At 39.2% G+C, this 18,525-nt stretch overlaps 1 protein-coding gene across 1 annotated transcript in view; it reads left to right on the top strand.

Moving 5' to 3' along the window:
* The window catches only part of dym (dymeclin), a 67,677-nt gene that overhangs the window by 21,386 nt on the left and 27,766 nt on the right, over nt 1-18,525 (top strand). Inside the window, exons 9-14 of the mRNA XM_042509808.2 lie at nt 2,292-2,477; nt 2,614-2,792; nt 4,177-4,302; nt 4,456-4,569; nt 5,642-5,736; nt 11,458-11,557. Coding sequence (XP_042365742.1) covers nt 2,292-2,477; nt 2,614-2,792; nt 4,177-4,302; nt 4,456-4,569; nt 5,642-5,736; nt 11,458-11,557 — 800 coding nt within the window. The remainder of the gene's footprint in view (nt 1-2,291; nt 2,478-2,613; nt 2,793-4,176; nt 4,303-4,455; nt 4,570-5,641; nt 5,737-11,457; nt 11,558-18,525) is intronic.

Below are 18,525 nucleotides of genomic sequence, written 5' to 3' on the forward strand. Positions count from 1 at the left end.
GCGTGTGAGACTAAGTGTGTGTGAGCGAGAGTGCAGGAAATGTGGCTGCCAGACCGGGCTCTCTGACACTGTTGGGCCAGTCACTGTGGTGCCAGTGATGAGATGAACAGGGCTCCGTCACAACTTGGCCCTCTCATGATCTTGTTTTCACTCACACTTACTTCTCTTACTGAGCTGTAAAAGGACAGAGGAGTATCGTGTGTGGAGAGAGAAAATGACACATGATGTAATTTCTCTCTTTGGGATCTCTTTATATTGTGTTTGTCGACGTCCTGTTGCTCAAATATAAATAAATTAAATACGCTCGTCACTGGAATTGCATGCACATTTATGCACACAAAGTTAGACTGAGTGTCTCTGTGTCTCTCTGAGAGTAGCTCTTAACTAGCCATTAATGAATTTATGGATGTTACTAAGAATCCTACACAGTCACAAGTTGTCGAAACAAAATCCCCAGAGCAAGTATTTTGGCATGCATAATGGTTTAAAAACTCAGCCTCACAGTGTCTTCATCAGTAACAATTTGTTCCTTTGTGCTGTCGTCTCCTTTTCAAAACAGTACAAGAAGACACTGGGATGTGACCTCCTGTTTTCCCCTCGAGTTAATCTTTTAATGCCATTGGATGTCAGTGTGCATTAAGCATTTCATCCCAATAATGTTTTGAACTAATGTCTCCTTGTCCGCTTGACTTCAATCTTTTTTGGTTCAGTAACCAAGTGAACTGATGATGAGTCATACTTGGATGGATTGGGGTGACTTACTGACATTACAAGGAGACTGTGTGCAAATTGTCAGATAAATTGATCTGCTCTTTCATCCTTCGCCACTAGATGGCAACAAATCTATTTGGCTCATCCTTGAGTTCAGTAGCATGATAACTGTGGCCCTGCAACACACTCACACTGGTGCTTGGTCCGTGATTCTGTGTGGCTAGACGTGCAGGAGCCAGAGACTGTCATCTGTGTACCTTGGTGTTCATGCTTCTCGTGCTTCTGGTGACGCCTGAAAGCACCAGCACTTCAGCGGCTCTGTAGGAAATTCAGCTCCCTCTCATCCCCCAACAAGAAAAACGAACCCTCCACTCCAGTTGGCCAGTAGTTCCAGTTTCTCTTTGTTCTGTGGCGCCGTCTATGTTGTTTCAAATTTCAGGTGCTGCAAACCATTGTGCGTGACTCCATTGTTCCCATTTTGGCCTTGATTACATCAGTCTGACTGCACATAATCTTATGCATTCACTTTGCTGTGAAGCGTAAATCAGTTATAAGGCATAAGAGCTGTGAGTTGGGAGAATATGTCAGTGCTTTCCATAAAGGGTTGACATACACAACCTGACTGCTCTTCATTACTGGGTACTGCACAGGTCCATCTATCCATCTGTTGTTCTGAAACAGAGAGCTGCAGTTTTGAGGCCAGTTCTAGAAGAGGCGAATTATTTTTTCTTACTTAAACGAAAACCTCATTTCCCAAATGGCCATTTGTAAATCATTACTCATCCCTTGTTTTGTTAAATTCATAAAGAAAACTTTTTTCTTGCATGCCTCCAGTCTATGAAAAATCCAAAACCACAGAAAATTCTGTATGAATTCGTATGCTCAGTATTTCCCAAACAGACAACCCTTTCCAATAGGGAATTAATGGAAAGTGAAACTTTTCTATGTTCTCTTCAAAGCAAGCCTCCATTGACAATTTTTTTCTTACCTTGCTTAACACTGAAGCTTCTTGTCTCGGGCTTTGGAAAAAACAGTTTCCCTTTTAGTTTATTCAATTTCAGATTTAGTTCTGCTGTTGTTTAACTTGGATTCCTATGACTTCAATGAATCAAAAATGCTTAATTTTTTATGAGACATTAATATACAAATGGTCATTTATAGGAGGTGAAATGTTCCTTTGAAATTACTGTAATTTAAATAAAAATATAATTAATTGAATAAAAAAATCTCAGTATTGGGTGCCTTGTAGCTCACCTGTAAGAGTGGGCGTCCCATGTACAAAGACTTGGCCCTCTGGTGCATATCATCCCTTCCCCTTTCACATTGCAAGTGTCAAATAAAGACAGAAAGCCCCAAAATATAATTTTTAAAAAAAGAAAAAAACCTTGTATGAGTGAATTATTATTATATTATTAACTAAAATTAAGAAAAAAGCATGAACCCAACAGAATAATATCAGAATATCATATATAATAATACAAGGAATAACAATGGATAGAATCAATAGATTTTATACAATAGAATATATACATTATACAGTATATTTTAATCTGTGTGCCTTTTTGTGTGTCTGTCTCTAGGTGGGCTGTGGAGTGTCTTCACATTGGGTGGAGCTGGCAGCAAAGCTGGGGTAGACCAGGAACACAACCCCTTACCTTTGTCCAATCAGAGCCTTCTTTTACTGCTGGTCCTGGCCAATCTGACAGACGGGCCTGACTGGCCCAACCCGTACCGCCAGGCCATCACTTGTTTCAGAAACACACAAGGTAATACATTTGATTGTTTTTAATATGTTGTGCATACTGTATGTGAGAGTTATTAATGTGCATGACATGTGTAAGAGGGAAAGAAAGTAATGTGATGGAATAATAATCCTGATAATATTTACCACTGCCCGTGTAGACACATCGTCCGTGCCCATGGAGCAACCTCACACTTTCCAGATCAATTTCAACAGTCTGTACACAGCGCTGTGTGAGCAACAGCGCTCCGACCAGGCCACACTTCTACTGTACACCCTTCTTCACCAGAACGCCAACATGAGGACATACATGCTCTCCAGAACCGACATGGACAATCTGGTGGGTAGGATAGCAGTGAAGACAGTTGTTAATATATACATGTGCATGCATACTCATTATCCCCATGTCAATCTGATATTTAATATGTAGTTTATTCACAGTGAGAAAGAAAAGAACACTGCGTGAATGGGTAATCCTTAACAAAACACATTATGCAGTCCTTCCTAACACACATGGGAATAGCCATGAAATCATTTCATCTAGGACCGATGCTATGCCTCAGTAAACAGCGAGGATGTATGCAGTGGCAGCTGGTGCTATTCCGTCCATGTGGGACAGTGCCAGTTATTCCTTACAGCAGAGAGAATGTACTGAGGCATTTAGTGAATGAAAATCAATCTCTAGCTCAGCATGTCAGATGGTATCACATATGAGCATGGTAGACAGTCACATATGAGGCTCTTTCACACAGTGCAACACTAAATAATTTGGTTTTATTAGACAGAAGTGGATGTAGGAGTTACAGTAGTATATATCTGTTTGTATCAGGTTTAAAAAGGCATCTAACCTAAATGCAACAGAAATTTAATTGCATGCAGGAAATGACTTAAATTTACAATCTTATTTTAAAACTGCAAGTCAGTTAAATTCCTTAATGTCTATCAGTATGACTTTTCGTTATTATTCGCTATTTATAGCGTCTATAATAAAACATCTTCATTAGCAGATCTAGATTGAGCTTATTATGTTAGGGGGGATGGCTACTAATGAGTCTAGCCACAATAAAGCACCCCTGCTCGACAGTGTAATGAGCAAACATTGCATCTGTGTGGGTTCATCGCTTACCATGCTAGCTACTAACTGCTTTCACTCTGACAGTGTGATTCTGAGAATTAAATCTTTTGCACACTGTTGTCATTAGCGCATCACTTTTGCCATCTGCTCTGCATACTTCTGAATATAACATCTGCCTCCACCTATAGTTTAGCAGCCATGGATTAGTAAATAATGTAAATGTCCCCTCCACTAGCATCTGCAATGCTGCTTTTCCTGTTTCATTGTCTCCTTTAATTGGAACTGAGTTTGCACCACAGGTGGTAACACCACTATAGCAACAAGGCTTTATGTAGCTCAAGTAATAATGTGATTGCATTGGGATAGTTGATAGATTAAGCTTCAACAAAGCCCCCTGCTGAGACAACAAAAGCTTTTTTTTCCCGAATTATAATAATACAAAGAATGCCTTTTTTTATTGTGCATACCTTATGTTTTATAGATCAGGATTCTGCTATTTAGTTGCATCTGTTGCACGATTGATATTTTACATTTTTGTCCCCATAGGCTATTTGATATCTTGTAAGAAGGGCTCAGTGAATGCCATTTGTCAGACAACACCTACACACATGCTTAACCCTTCCTTCTGCTCTTCCTCTCTTCCTCCTAGGTGTTGCCCATCCTAGAGATCCTTTACCATGTGGAGGATAGAAATTCTCATCATGTCTACATGGCCCTCATTATCCTCCTCATCCTTACAGAGGACGATGCCTTCAATCGCTCTATCCACGAGGTGGTAGGTAGACACAGTTTGATATGTGCACATTGTTCCCATTTCATGTGTGGCCACTGCAACCTTCCCTTACTTGCAATGGTCAGGATAATCTTTAATCCTTCCTGTTTTTTTCAACATGTTTGTCTCATTTCTGTGTTTCTCTCTCTTTCACAGGTGTTAAAGAACATTTCATGGTACACAGAGAGAACACTGACAGAGATCTCACTTGGCAGTTTGCTCATCCTAGTGGTCATTCGCACCATCCAATTCAACATGACCCGTACAAGGGTAAGTTTAACATATATTCAAACACACAGTTTTTGTACTTGCAAAGGAAATTGCTATGCATTCAGAAACCAAAAAGTAGCTAGAAAAGTGCACTCTAGCTACAGTGCCAATCTGCAGTAATAGTTTCGGCATCTGGTCTATTTTCTTTTCTATATTATTTTAGTAATAGCCTAGTATCACTGCTAGACGAGCAGACATTCATACACACACACACACACACAAGCAGACAGGCAGACAGAAGATTAGCTCTAAGTGTGATTAGACAAAAACAGCTGGGCAGAATTGCTTTTCAGTCTACAATGTCACCCCTGTATCTTCTTCAGAAATGACATTTTTGTTATTACAGAGAAACTAAAGTACAGAAAAAAACGGTACCATTGGGTACCAGTGCAGAAACTAATTCTCAAATATGAACATTTCCCAACCCTAGCACTCAGTAGAGCACAGTTCTCTGCCGGAGCTGATTATGGTCACTATGCACAGTGCACAGCTGCACCCAGCTGAATTGTCCTTCCGGGCTCCCTTACAGTCAAGATGGCAGCAAAGATAACAGAAATGTTTTGTTTTGGGTTTTTGTCAGATCTCATATCATGTCTAACTGTAGTGAATCATAATTGGATATAAAAACAATCTGCAGATGTTTCAGTTAAAAAAATGATCACAAAATAATTTAGGGATGTCAGCTTTTGAACCACAATGAAGTTTGAAATCTATTCATGTTAACCAAAACCGTAATCTCAGTAACGGTGTAAAACTGTCTTAAAACTGTTTTTTCAACAAATATAATTAACTGCGACCACAAGAGCGACTGTATTTATTGAGCATAAATACAGTCATAAGTGTGGACACAAAAAGATAAGGCTCATTGGTCCAGTAATATGCAAGATTAGCTGTGGATGGACAGATACACATGACCGAACGTATGAGCCCCTCGGGTCTTACACCCGACGAAGATAATGAATTACATCCCAATTGTCATAATGAAACTGTAAAGATTAAAATAACATAATAATTTGTAGTTTAACAGTAACATCGGGTAACATGTTTATGTTTGTGTGTGCATCCTCCCCAGGATAAGTACCTCCACACCAACTGTCTTGCTGCACTTGCTAACATGTCCGCCCAGTTTCGTTGTCTCCACCAGTACGCTGCCCAGCGCATCATCAGGTAAGGACATACTGTAGAGACAGAATACTCAGAGAGATTAATAGGTAGTTTCTTTGTGCTATGAATCCATTTTCATTCGCCCTATTCTTTCTCTCTCTTCTCTGCTTTGGAGGAATATTTCAAGTAGTTTGAAGCAAAAAGCTTAACATGTCAAAAACTGAGGCAAAGTGACCAAGTCTATTTTTACGGTGTACTTTGCCTGTTTGACATCAAATGAGATATCTTTTGTGCTTTTAATGAGAATCTAGATCTTGATCTTTATATCCTTCTCTTTATATCTGGTTTTTACATCACAATATATTTTATTATAATGAAGGGAGATTTTTTTAACAGAACAAACAGACAGGTATGTCTGCTTTTGGCTAATTTGATGAATTTAATACCTGGCAAAACAAAATACTTCTCCACAATGACTCCAAATGCATAAAAAAAGTCCAGTTTTACCTAATATGAAAATAGTTCTCCTCTTCGATTTACAACATCGGTGTAATACACCAAGGGATGATACAAAATTGCCACAGCATAAATGATGTGGCAAAATCTCTGATGGCATATATATATGTATATATATGTATATCTTCATGGTATCATCATCATCATCTCTCATCTCCAACCTCTACTAACTTTAAACTGTGCTGTGTGTGCTTATTTTCTGGCTGACAGTTTGAATAAAAACAGACATCAAGTTTGCATCCCAGAGAGAGAAACTGTGTGCTTTGAAAACATAAATCGGTTAATAAAGTCGAAAAAGGTGGCACACCATCAAAGCAGTGAATGTGTTTCGGCCAGAGGCTTTCCTCAGGGCATGAATGTGAATAAAGTCTGCCCAAAGTAGAGCTGTTGCACAGGAGATAACGTGCTTTCTGACAGTTTTTGTCGTTTCATGAACTGAAATCAGCAACATAAGAATTGTATATAACACTTAGCCGGTGTGTATTTCAACTGTTTCAAATTGCTACTTCAAGTAAGTGGCAGGCCTCGACACAGTCTTCATCTGTGTGAGGCAAGCAAAGACGCCAGAAGAGAGACTCATTCATTTTAATGATCGTTATAGTAACTTGACAGCGACTGCAGCCAGAGAGACTAAGAAATGAAATATTGAGAGAGTGGTGTGCCTGTGTACAGAAGAACATTATGTAACACGAGGTAACTAAGGAAAAGAGTTTGGCCTATGAAGAGACGGAAGACTTGAGAGGACATGGTCCAAACCACGCACACATACACACACATCAAGTCATTCATGTCTGTTTGTTAAATCCAGACGCACGGGAAGGAATGTTTCCTTCCCTGAAGACGTGCACGCGTTCACGCACACTCAAGGATACTCTTATCTCACTGCCGCTGTCTCTCTCCATATCTGTGACTCTCTGGTGTTTTGATTCAGGGAGGAAAAACTGTCTGTGAATGTGTACATGTCTGTCTTGTAGTGATGTAGAGCATCTGACTCCATGTCTGATGATAATGATAATGATGATGACTATGATGGCCAGGGCTGGGCTAAACTGGCTGGCTGACTGGCTGGCTAGATAAAGGGAATTTCCTGCCAGGAATTTCCAAATGTCTGCCAGGCAGCACTGAACTCTGCTCCATAATTGACTCTCAGAGAGAACCACAGTTAGTGCTGTTTATTCACAGGCAGTAGTGGGTTTGAATTGCCCCCACCACCACACTGCATCATTCCTTATTACTTTCTATTGTCAGTATTCCCTTTCTGCTGCTTTCTTCCTCTATCTTCCACATCCACACCCTCTGACACCGAACTTTCTCATTTTTCCAATGAATCCATTAATTACTGTCTAAATTAACTGTTTGGTGTAAAAAATGTCAGCAAATATCAGAAGATTCCCATGACAAGTTTCCAGCATCCATGTTGACATCTTAAAATGGCTTGTTTGGTCTGATCAACAGTCCAAAACTGTAAAATGCACATTTGAGAAGCTGGAGCCCCATTTTTTTTACTTTAATATGACTAAAAAGACTAATTCTATCAAAATAGTGGCCTGTTAACTTCATATCAATGGAATAATTAATTTATTAGATATTTTTTTCACCGTATGAGTCAGTGTGGCAAAATGTGGAAAAAACAGTTTTAGTGGAAACTACTACAGAACCTGTTTTCAGTATTTTGCCAGGTGATTATGTCTTTCTGTGGACTTATTTTAAACTCAATAGTGTTGCAACTGTGCAAGATGCAATCACAAAACCTTACAGGTGCCATCACGAGATGGTCCGTACTTAGAGTATTTGATTGTTTCAGCTTTCAGTTTTCCAATTTGTATCAATTTTCAAATTACAATCAAATAATATGTAGAGAATAAATAGAGCTTGAGCTTGAGGGTACACATAACCACAACTTTTGAGAGTCCAGATGACTTGACATCTCTCTCTCTATCACCATAGAAGCTGATAAATCATATTAAAGTGCACATGTAAAAGAATATACATATTCATTTATTTTAAAGTCACAAATACCATTTTTTTCTTGCCAGCTCTAATAAAATGCCAGGATATGTAACAGTTACTTTTCCTCAGTTGATTATGTAATGTTTGTCTAATGTCTTCTTGGACATAAAGGTGATTGATGCACTAATTTACAGTTTACCTTTACAAAATTTCAGAAATGCCCATGGAACTAAGCAGCATTCATTTGGGAAAATAATTCTGATCAGCCTTAAAATAAATGTGTATGCATTCAAATGTCGAAGCCCAAATTTAGACAAACAGACCACAACCACACGCTGTGTGTGTCCATATGAAAAAAGAATCCTTTGAACTGGGAGAGACAGAGCACCTTTACATCTTCAGTCTGTCGGGTTGGATCACGTCTGTCGTTACTTGCCCCACTAGCCCCATAACTGATTTTGGGATCAGGCCAGCAGTGTGGAAATCCTTCTGTGTCACAGTTTCCCACTCGGCCCAAATGAGGGATGTTTTTGTGGGCAAACGTTCCAGGTGGAACTCAGTCGGTGGTCTCTCATTTTAAAAAGAAAAAACTGACGAGATACAACAGGTCCTATTAAGAAGTCACGGCTACCAGGGCCTTTGACGTTAGGTCTGCTGATAACAAGAAGACCTCCTCATAGCTGCTTAGATGTCTCCATTCAGCTATCATTTGGCCAATTAGCCTGGATAATGAATGCTGAGAGATTCTGTGTGTGTGTTTCCCAGTGCTGACAGATGGACAGGTGTAGCTCTGAGGGGCTTAGCCGAGCTCTGCATCTGAGTTTCCCCAGCCCTTTGCTGTCATTGAGTTTAATTTATTCTGCAATTTTTTTCCTTGATTGACACACAAATTAAACATTCAACAGCCTTCAGGGGGCTGAAAAGACTATTAAAAAGTTGTAATTAAAACAGAAGGTCACTAATAATTATGATGATAAACACTGCATTGAATACGGTATGAGACGGAGAAATTGGAGTGTAATAGATAAGATAAGGTGAAACAGAGATCAATCAGAGAACAATGTTATTTTTTTTAGAACTTTTTAAAAAATGTATTCATATTTTATTCAAATTTAGAGTTAAGGCCTTTGCACACTACATTTTTTGTGTGTTTTTTAAAATATGTCAGATATGTCCGATTAAAACAGTTACGCGCAGAGATCTTACATAATGAGTCACTTGCATTTTATTGTTCTATTTGGTGCGAAAATTTGCAGTACGAGGCAAAATTAAAGACACATTCACTTCCCTGCTTGAGTTACATCCCTGGATGTCTTGCATTTGGCACTGCGGCTACCTAAAATATGAAATAATATTGCAGCTGTGAAATTGCAGTCTGCTGAGCAACATCATCACGGTTGAGCATTTCTGAATAAGCTATCGTAACCTTCTCTCTGTCGTGGAGGATTTAAAAAGGTCATTGTCTCCATATATTTCTTTCTCCTGCAGGCACACCGTCCACTTCTGCCCTGTTTCTCTCTCTTGCTGCGGATGCATGAGGCCCGCAGTTACACCACAAATTTCCTCACTGTGTCTTAGTCAAACAACTTTTTTGATGGTTGCGAAAAACTGCAGGAAATCTAACCTGTTCCAAAAACACGGAGGAAAGTTATGGAGTCGGAGCGTAATCATGATTGACACAATATGAAGTCGTTCTTAGTTTTGAACATGCAACAATTTTTGGATGAAAAATACCAACTTGGTGTCAGAGGCCTTTAAGAACTTACATTAATACTCTGTGGTAACTGGGGATAGCTACTGAAGAAAACAAAAGCATCATCCTCTTCCTGTTTTTGTTGCACAATGGTCAACCATAGATGTATAAAGACAACTGTATACAGCATTGAAGTGGGGCCTCGTTCATTTCTGTGGAAGTTGCTCAGTGGCGCGTGAAGCCAACATGGTTTAACTGCCACGTCTAAAATTACCCAGATAATTGGCGCTGCTTCTGCTTAGTGTGGCCAATAGAGCAGGTACACCAAAGACCTCTGTCAGCCAAGCTGGCCACCTTCCGTTTAGGGTTAACTTAAATAGAACCAAGATAATTAAGTTGTGGTACCCTACTAGACTTTCCAAATGTTAATCAAACTGAATGGTTAAAATCCTGATTGTTAAGGGAGTCATTTTTCAGGGGTTTTAATGCTCAAATACATTTAGCCAGTGATTTACAGCTTTCTCTTTCACCATGTAAGTCAATGGGAAAAAGTGTTGTTGGGTCACAAGGCATCACATGACCATGTAATTTCTCTGTTTGGCCACTAAATCGAGCCATCATTTTCCCAGCTGATTGTACTCGGTGGCAGACAGAATTGCATGGTGAAAGCGAGGCTCATAGGTAACCAGTCTAAATGCCAATTGTGCCATTATTTTATAGCTATTTATTGCTATTACGTTGTGCAATCAACGTGTACTTCGTAATGATGACTTAAAGCAAAAAATGTGTCTATTTTCACTTTAAGAACAACTCAAAACGACAGTGAGTTGTTTTTTGCCTAGGCGCAACTTAAAAAGTTACTGTAAGTAACAGTGTTACAGTGTTTTTCTCTCAAATCCCTTGTGTGACCACACATGTTGAGTGAATCAGTTTTGTGGCATCAACACACCACTATTAATGTTGTGTGCGTATGTGTATGGGTATTGACCCACCCTTTTGCAAGCCAAGGTCGCCCAAGCATACTCTTGATGTATGTCTGTGTCCAGCCATCACATTCAATCATACACTTCCACCCAGACAACCGTACACATACACACACATACACACATACATAGACAAGAAGGATAAAGCAAGTCAGTGAATGTGTGGGTCAAATGGCAGACTGTCACCTACAAGGGCAACAAACACACGCACATGTATAAACACTGGAAATATTTGAGAAGTAACCAAGTGTGTGACCTGCGCAGGCCAAATAAAAGCTAGGTTAGAAGAAGGAGCTGTAAATGGATGTTAAATTAGGCATACTGTTTAGTATTTTGACACGTCATTTCTAAAACTGTGTTCTGCCAATTTCCTGATTATTTTGTCATTCCAAAACTAATTATTATTCAGTATTTTCAAGGCCTCATTTAGGAAGCAAAACAGACCGGTCTCTAATAATAATCTGGCTTTAAATAAAAGCGTCTCTCTTTAGTTAAAGACCACTGTTTGAGCGTTTACAGCACATTAATTACTGGTCATCAAGTGCAGTATGACGACTGTGCATTTGGGTTTTTTGGTGAAGTGTATCATTCATCTGTCGTCTCTGCTCTCATTCCTTTTTCCCCTCTGTGTCTCTCCTGCAGTTTGTTTGCTTTGCTTTCCAAGAAGCACAACAAGGTTTTGGAGCAGGCAACACAGTCACTGAGAGGCCGACAGGGAGACAACACAGCCTTGCCCGACTATGTGAGTAACACACACACACACACACACACACACACACACACACACACTCTCTCTCTCTCTCTCTTTCAGTCCACGATCACATTATTAGTAGCTGCCAAACTATGTCTACAACATGGGCCTTTGTGATGATTTAAGAAGTGTAAGGTTACATGAATTTACACCAGAATTAGTGGTGTGAATTTAGACTATTTCATTGTCAAGTTTAGCATTAAGAAAATCTGAGGCAAAAAAATATTATATCATTAAACAGTTAAAGGTGATAAATTATTAGTTATCATAGCCTACAGTTTTATCTTAAAGATATACTTCAAGATTTTGGAAAATGTGCTTCATTCACTAGCTTACTGCACTGCTGCAACAAGTACTTAATTAATTCAGTATTCAGATTGATTTTAGCATCTTTTTCAATAATCAAATTTTTATTTTAGTCATTTCTTGAGCAAAAAAGCCAAACATTGGCTGGTTTAACGCTTCTCAAATGTGAGAATTTGATGCTTTTCTTTTTCATACATCGTAATAAACTAAACATCTTTGGATTTTTTTGGGCTGTTGGTCGGATGAAACATTTGAAGACATCACCTAGGGCTCAGGGAAATTACACCGGGCATACCTTACTATTTTCTGGCATTTTATTGACAAAACGATTAATAGAGAAATAATGGGCAGATTAATTGATAATGACATTAGTTTTTAGTTGCAGCCCTACCTTCTGAGAGTTAGATGAGAAGATCAATACTACTCTCATATCTGTCACTTGAATATGAAGCTACAGCCAGCAGCTGGGGCGCTTAGCACAAAGACTGGAAACAGCAAGCTTAGACCTACGTACGGAATTGGGTTGCAGCGGTAAAATGTCTGTAACTGTATACTGTGGCAGACAAATTGATGGTTATCATACAGTGTGCATCTGAAAAAAAAAACCAACCATAAAGAGAATCTAACCTGTGTGTGTTCATCTCCTTTCCTGAACAAAAGCTTTGTCAGTGTCACAAAGCTTTTGTTCAGCAAAAAAAGCCTCTGTCTTCATTTCTTTAATGGTCATTTTGACAGATGATGATAATAATAATAATAACATGCCATGAAAATGTGATATTTTCTCAGACGATTATTATATCTTAAAAATTTCGTAGCGTCGCAACCATAGTACAAAACTTTTTTTTGGCCAAACGCAGTGACCTCCTGGCCAAGACCTCTATAAAACCACAATTTGTCCATTAACACTTCCACTTTTGAACACATACACAAGACAGAGAATTTTAATCTGTGAGCTTTAGGTGCTGGTTGGCTGATTCTATCACCTTTGGACTGAGCCAAGCTTGCTGTGTCCTCCTGTTAGCAGTCTTTATGCTAAACCAAGCTAACCAGCTGCTGGCTGTAGCTTCATATTCCACACACAGATGTGAGGGTGGTATTCATTTTACCATCTAAACTCACCCTCTTACTATTTTTATCCTAACACGCTATAATGGTTCGAAAAGCAACCAGTGATCACAGCATTTAAATTCAAAGCTTTAACCATCTAAATGCTGAATCTTAAGTTCAGCAGCCAAATAAGCTGCTGTGTCAACATTTTTTATATTTTTAAAGTAAACTGCTTTTGTGTCTATTCCAGCATGAAATTTGAAATGTGTTTTGATGTCTCTCTTAGTCTGCTGTAAAAGACTGAGACAAATTTGCTCCTGGCACCAGTTCTGTCGACCAGTTTAGGTACTCACTGGGGACGCTGTGCACAGTTTGATGTTGTTTCTATGTTTTTAGCTGCTGGGAAGCATCAAATCTAAAGCCTGTTGCTGCAGGCCCTGCGTCAAATCGCAGTCTGCAGCTCTGTCGACTCCAATCCTTTGTTGTCTTCTCATTAGTTTATCAGCGCACACATTTAATTTGCGCTAGAAATTGAGTCTCCACTTGAAGAATAATATTAGATGAAAGTATTGAGCGTTTCTAAACTTGGATGCGGTCATTCACTGTGTGGCACCAAAGAAATATTGAAAGTTCTCTGAAACATTGGTGTTTTATCTGAAATTGAAATCTTAACAGCGCCACAGCAGAAACCAAGTGACAGAGCTTAAACCAACACATTTAAAATGATGTTGCAATGCAATCAAGTATCTATGGATCTTGTTAGTACACCACACCTGACCACGCAACACACTCCGTCGACTATTGACCGTGTAACAATCTGTATTTGTGTTGAGGCTCTTCTGCCTTCAGGTTTGTTTGTATACGTCTCAGTCTGGCTGTCTCATTAGATTTGAGTGGTCCTGTGTAAGTGTGTGTGTGTGTGCATGAACATATTTGTGTGTGTGTGTTTGGGGGTTGGAGATGTATTAGAAGGTCCCCATAGATGCCCTGAGGTGTTGTGGAAACGTGAGTGTATTTGAGTGCTCCTTCAACCATGTAGCGACTGTCTGATGAGGCCCTCTTACAGACAGACATTTATGCACACACAGACTCATAAAAACATATAAAATGCAATTATCCTGCTTTGTTTTGATGCTTCCTTCCTTCAGGGCTTATTTTAATGCTCTGTTTTATTTACACACATGCATAAACGCCCACTGTATGTGACTGAAAATGGAAAACATAAAGAGAGATTTTGTTGCCTTGATTAAATCTTCTCCGCTAAAGATATCAGTCCAGCCAGCTGTTTCTATAGGAGAGTGCAGTCAGAGTGGATATAATAATAGTGACAACAATAACAAAACAAACACACGCACACACAGTGAGAGGTCAAAGTGTAAGGTCGACTGCACAACATGCTTTTTGGTAAAGTTCCAGTGCGTTGCTCAAGGGCACAAGGCACATTTCCAGTCGGATTATTTCATGGGAATTTTACAACGAGGGCTTTTTCCTAGAAAAGTGTCTGACATCCCGTCTGGGTCATAGACTTTTTTAAGAAGGAGCTGGTCAACTCTTCTGATATGGCTGTCTATCCTTGAGCTTAGACTATACTAACGAAATGTGACATTGGTTCCCATGTCTACAAGGGTTCCTGTGGCTTACTGTTTTTAGCAAGAAGCCAACTCTTAGCTTTAGAGACGTCTCTTGATTAAAAGGAACATATTGTATTGTGTTTCTGAGCATGTGCACACAAACACCCAGTCCGAGATATCAATCCTGCTTGATTTTGTCTTGACAGCAGAGTGCACAATCAGCTTTTCACACGTATTTGGTAGTAAACATCTTGGTCGTAGTCAGTGGTGTTTTGTGAGGGTCCCTGTTTAGTTGGGAACCTCAAAATGAATTATAATATGTGGTAAATATTTTAATTGGTTGTTTATGACCAAATACCCAAAAAAAACAAATGATAATCTCATCAGCCCCAGCTGCACTCTGTGTTGAGTTCTAATAAGCAAATGTTAATATGCTGACATGCTAAACTAACTATTTTGGATGCAGTGCTGCTTCATAAATCTTCTAATGTCCCTGCAGACTCTAAGTCTTGTTTATTCATTTATTTTTCAGATTGTGGCAAAGAGGGTTTCAAATGTAGACCTGATCATTAGGAATGTTACTAATGTTACTAATTTTCTTAATTAATTTATCAGGATTGTGTGGTCTCTAAAATATGGAGCCCATGGTGACATCCTCACATAGCTTGTTTTGTCCAACAAACATTCCATACATTTGAAGATATTCAAGTTACTATCCAACAAAACAAAGTATGCAGTACATCCTTACAATTGAGAGGTTGGAGAGTGTTCTTGGCATTTTTACGTATATGAAAAAACTTAAATGATTAACTACTTACAAAATTTTTAGCAGATATTTTTCTGAAAGTTGTTTCTGCTCTGCTGATCAGATAATTTCATAAGGGACAAAAATGAACAACAGAACTGATCCACTGTGCTGCAGTGAATTTTACAGGCTTTAACTGCCTTTACATATAGACTACATTTTAAATATCCATCTCATTTGTTCATATCAGTGGATGAATGAGATCAAAGATGGAAAATATACATTTATTTAAATGTTTAATACAAAAGAAGGTTATTCCAAGTGAGGTTAATGGTCAATTTGTGACCTCCTGACATCAGTATGAATCTTAAACTGAAATCTAAATGAAATGTATGCCTAGCTTTTTTTATCAGGTCAGTTTTAATGACCCCACTCACAGACAGACATCCATCACTGGTTTTGGATGTGTGACTTATAAAATAAGTTGCGTTGACTCCTTTGTTTTCTCCATCTCTGGCCCTCCTTTCCTCCAGTAGTAGTAGTGAATGTGGGGGTGTAATTGAAAGCAGCCTGCTTTTGTGTTATTCACAAACTCTTCATCTTTGCTTGGGAAGTTTAGGGAACTACGGGGAGCGATAAAGAGGAGCAGAACATGGGGAGAAAAAGAAGAACAATAGAAAGAGAAGAAATAGGCAGGAGGAGAGGAGATGAGGGGGGTTTGGCGAGAGAAAGAGGGTGGGTTTGTGATGGGCATCTGGAAACAATGTAATTTGGCTGAGTCTGGCTCTGGAGAGAGAACTAATGTTTGTTTAATGTGGGATTGTCCTGGACATGTAATTGCTCTCTTTTACGAGGGAGAGACTGAGAGGAGGATATGAAAAAACATTGTCAAATGCTCTAAGCTGTGGGTTAAAGCTGGGCGCATTCTGCTTATGTGTTAATGTCTCCCTCTTTTTTCTCTGTCTCCCCCTCCATTTTCCCTCCCTCTCTCCCTCTTGATGTCTCCCTCTTGGTCTCATGCTCTCATATAAATACACACAGAGCTCCCACTACACACACACACGCGCGCGCACATGCACACACACAGCCCTGTATGTGCTGCTGTGTCTGGTTAGTGTCAGGGAAGAAAGAGTGAAGGGTAAAGGCCCCTTGAGCCCCCAGGGGACAGCCAGAGGCTCCCAGTCCAAGCAGGGCAGCTCTCTCGGGGCCCCGTGGTTGCTTTCTGCAGCCTCTGCACCTCTGATTACAGATTTTTTTTTCTCTTGCCCTTTGAGATATATGCAGCGACATGCAGTATGTGCTCATACGCTCGTTGCATTGCGTTGCGTTGTGTGTCACTGTTTATGCTCCCAGCCAGTGGTAGTGGTAATGTTACTTCTGTGCCTCTTCATCTGTTTACTGTTGCACATTTCTGGGAAGAGACTGCAAGCACACAAACACACACACACATACACATACACACACACACACACACACACAGAGCCAGGAGCATGTTGGACCACCCTGTCTATGTGTTTATGTACGCTGGGTTGAGTCACAATCTGTGATCTCTTTTTAATAGCCAGTGTAGACACATGCATTAGCTTTGTAGCACCATTCCTCTTGTTTAGCAAAAAAGCAGAGCCTGAGGATATATCAACAGATAATAAACATTTTGCCTTCTGTTTATTATCAGGCCTTTCAGGAAGTTACCACTTTCTTATTAGGCTACAAAATTGTTTTGAAAAATCCACACTTTTTCCATTAATGCTACAACCGCTCTGAGATGACTGGAAACTGTGTATTTTGATGATTTCTGTAAGGTCTCTGAAGTATATGAGTGAACAAATCATTTGAACCAGAAAATTAATTTTATTGTCTTTATTTTTTCATTGCTTTGAATGTGTTTTACAATGTCAGTCGATGACTCAAACATACTCGTACACACTAATAAATTAATGCAGCCTTCAAGGTCCCATGAAGAGCTCAGTTTGTATCAAGCAGCAACCTCTAAGGCTGAAAAATGAAGCCAGTGCTGAAGTATACAAAAAACTGCAGTTCCTTGAATGGCTGTCTTGAGGCTGGCTACAAAATGGAGTATATTCCCAAAGACCCCCAGGTTAAAATGTCCAACTTTACAACAGAAATAAATATGTTTATATCCTGGAAAAAAACCCCAACAAAAATCTGTTTCTAAAGCTAAAGCTAATTTAAACATTCATGACAACTGTACAGGGAGTGATTTTTTAAAAATATAACACCCATTTGCCGTATTCACACGATTTAGCATTTTTCAAGCAGGGTCTAAACATTGAATGAACAGTTTATAATGCACAGTAATGTAGCATTAGGCTAGTGGACGGCAAAAGCATCTGGAAACTGGATTAAATTAAACAACGTAATGTAACAATAAAACTGAATGTTTAAATCAAACAACAGGGACTAATTGTTGAAAATATTAATGGAATTTAAGAAATAAAAATGTTAGTCTTAATGACACAAGCCATTCATTTGGCTCCCTGTTAGGGTTTGAGTTTGGAGAATGTTAGGCTTGATAGCTAAGCCATCATCCCTAAAGGAGAACATGTCCCACCCTATGCAGGACACTCTGACAGCACTGAGCAGCTCCTTCAGTGACAGGCTGCTTCACCCACAGTGTGTAAAAGAGAGATACTGCAGGTTCTTCCTTCCTGCTGCTGTCAGACTTTTAAAATCAGCTCTGCTCCCAGTAGACCATGCATACCAAAACTGACAGTCATCACTCATGTGTAATATTTATGTAAATCAAACAGTGCAATATTAATATTTCCTATGTAAATGTGTGCATTCAACCGTTCGGTTTTTTTTTACTGCGTACTTTTTATTATACCCTGCATTTTGTTTTTCTCTTCTTCTGGTTTTGCTTCTCGTTTTCCCCTTTCCTGCGGGAATATTAAAGGATTATCTTATCTTAAAGCAGCTATAAGGGCATTTTCCGTGTTTATTACAGTATTTGTCAAAAATGACAACTTCAACTATGAAGACACCTCATTCATATTATTACTTCTGTGTTTCACTGTATTGACATTCATTAAATGTCTACACAGCATCCTCCACCTGTGGCTGCCCACAGGAGGAGTTATAGTAGTAGACAAATAAAGTAATAAACACTTACATCTGCTCACGACTGAGTTGTAAACCATTTTAAAAAGTTTACTGCTTTTAGATGCTAAATAGTGGACCTTAGAGGAAAGGAAAGTGTTGCCTTTGCTAGAAAAAAGTGCAAATTGTATTACCTCAGTTATGTGTTCCTCAGCTCCTCGCTCCTTTTC

Source organism: Plectropomus leopardus, chromosome 20 (assembly GCF_026936395.1).
Source record: "Plectropomus leopardus strain MGB_pleo_1.0 chromosome 20, ASM2693639v1, whole genome shotgun sequence".
In the NCBI taxonomy this organism is placed as follows: domain Eukaryota; kingdom Metazoa; phylum Chordata; class Actinopteri; order Perciformes; family Serranidae; genus Plectropomus; species Plectropomus leopardus.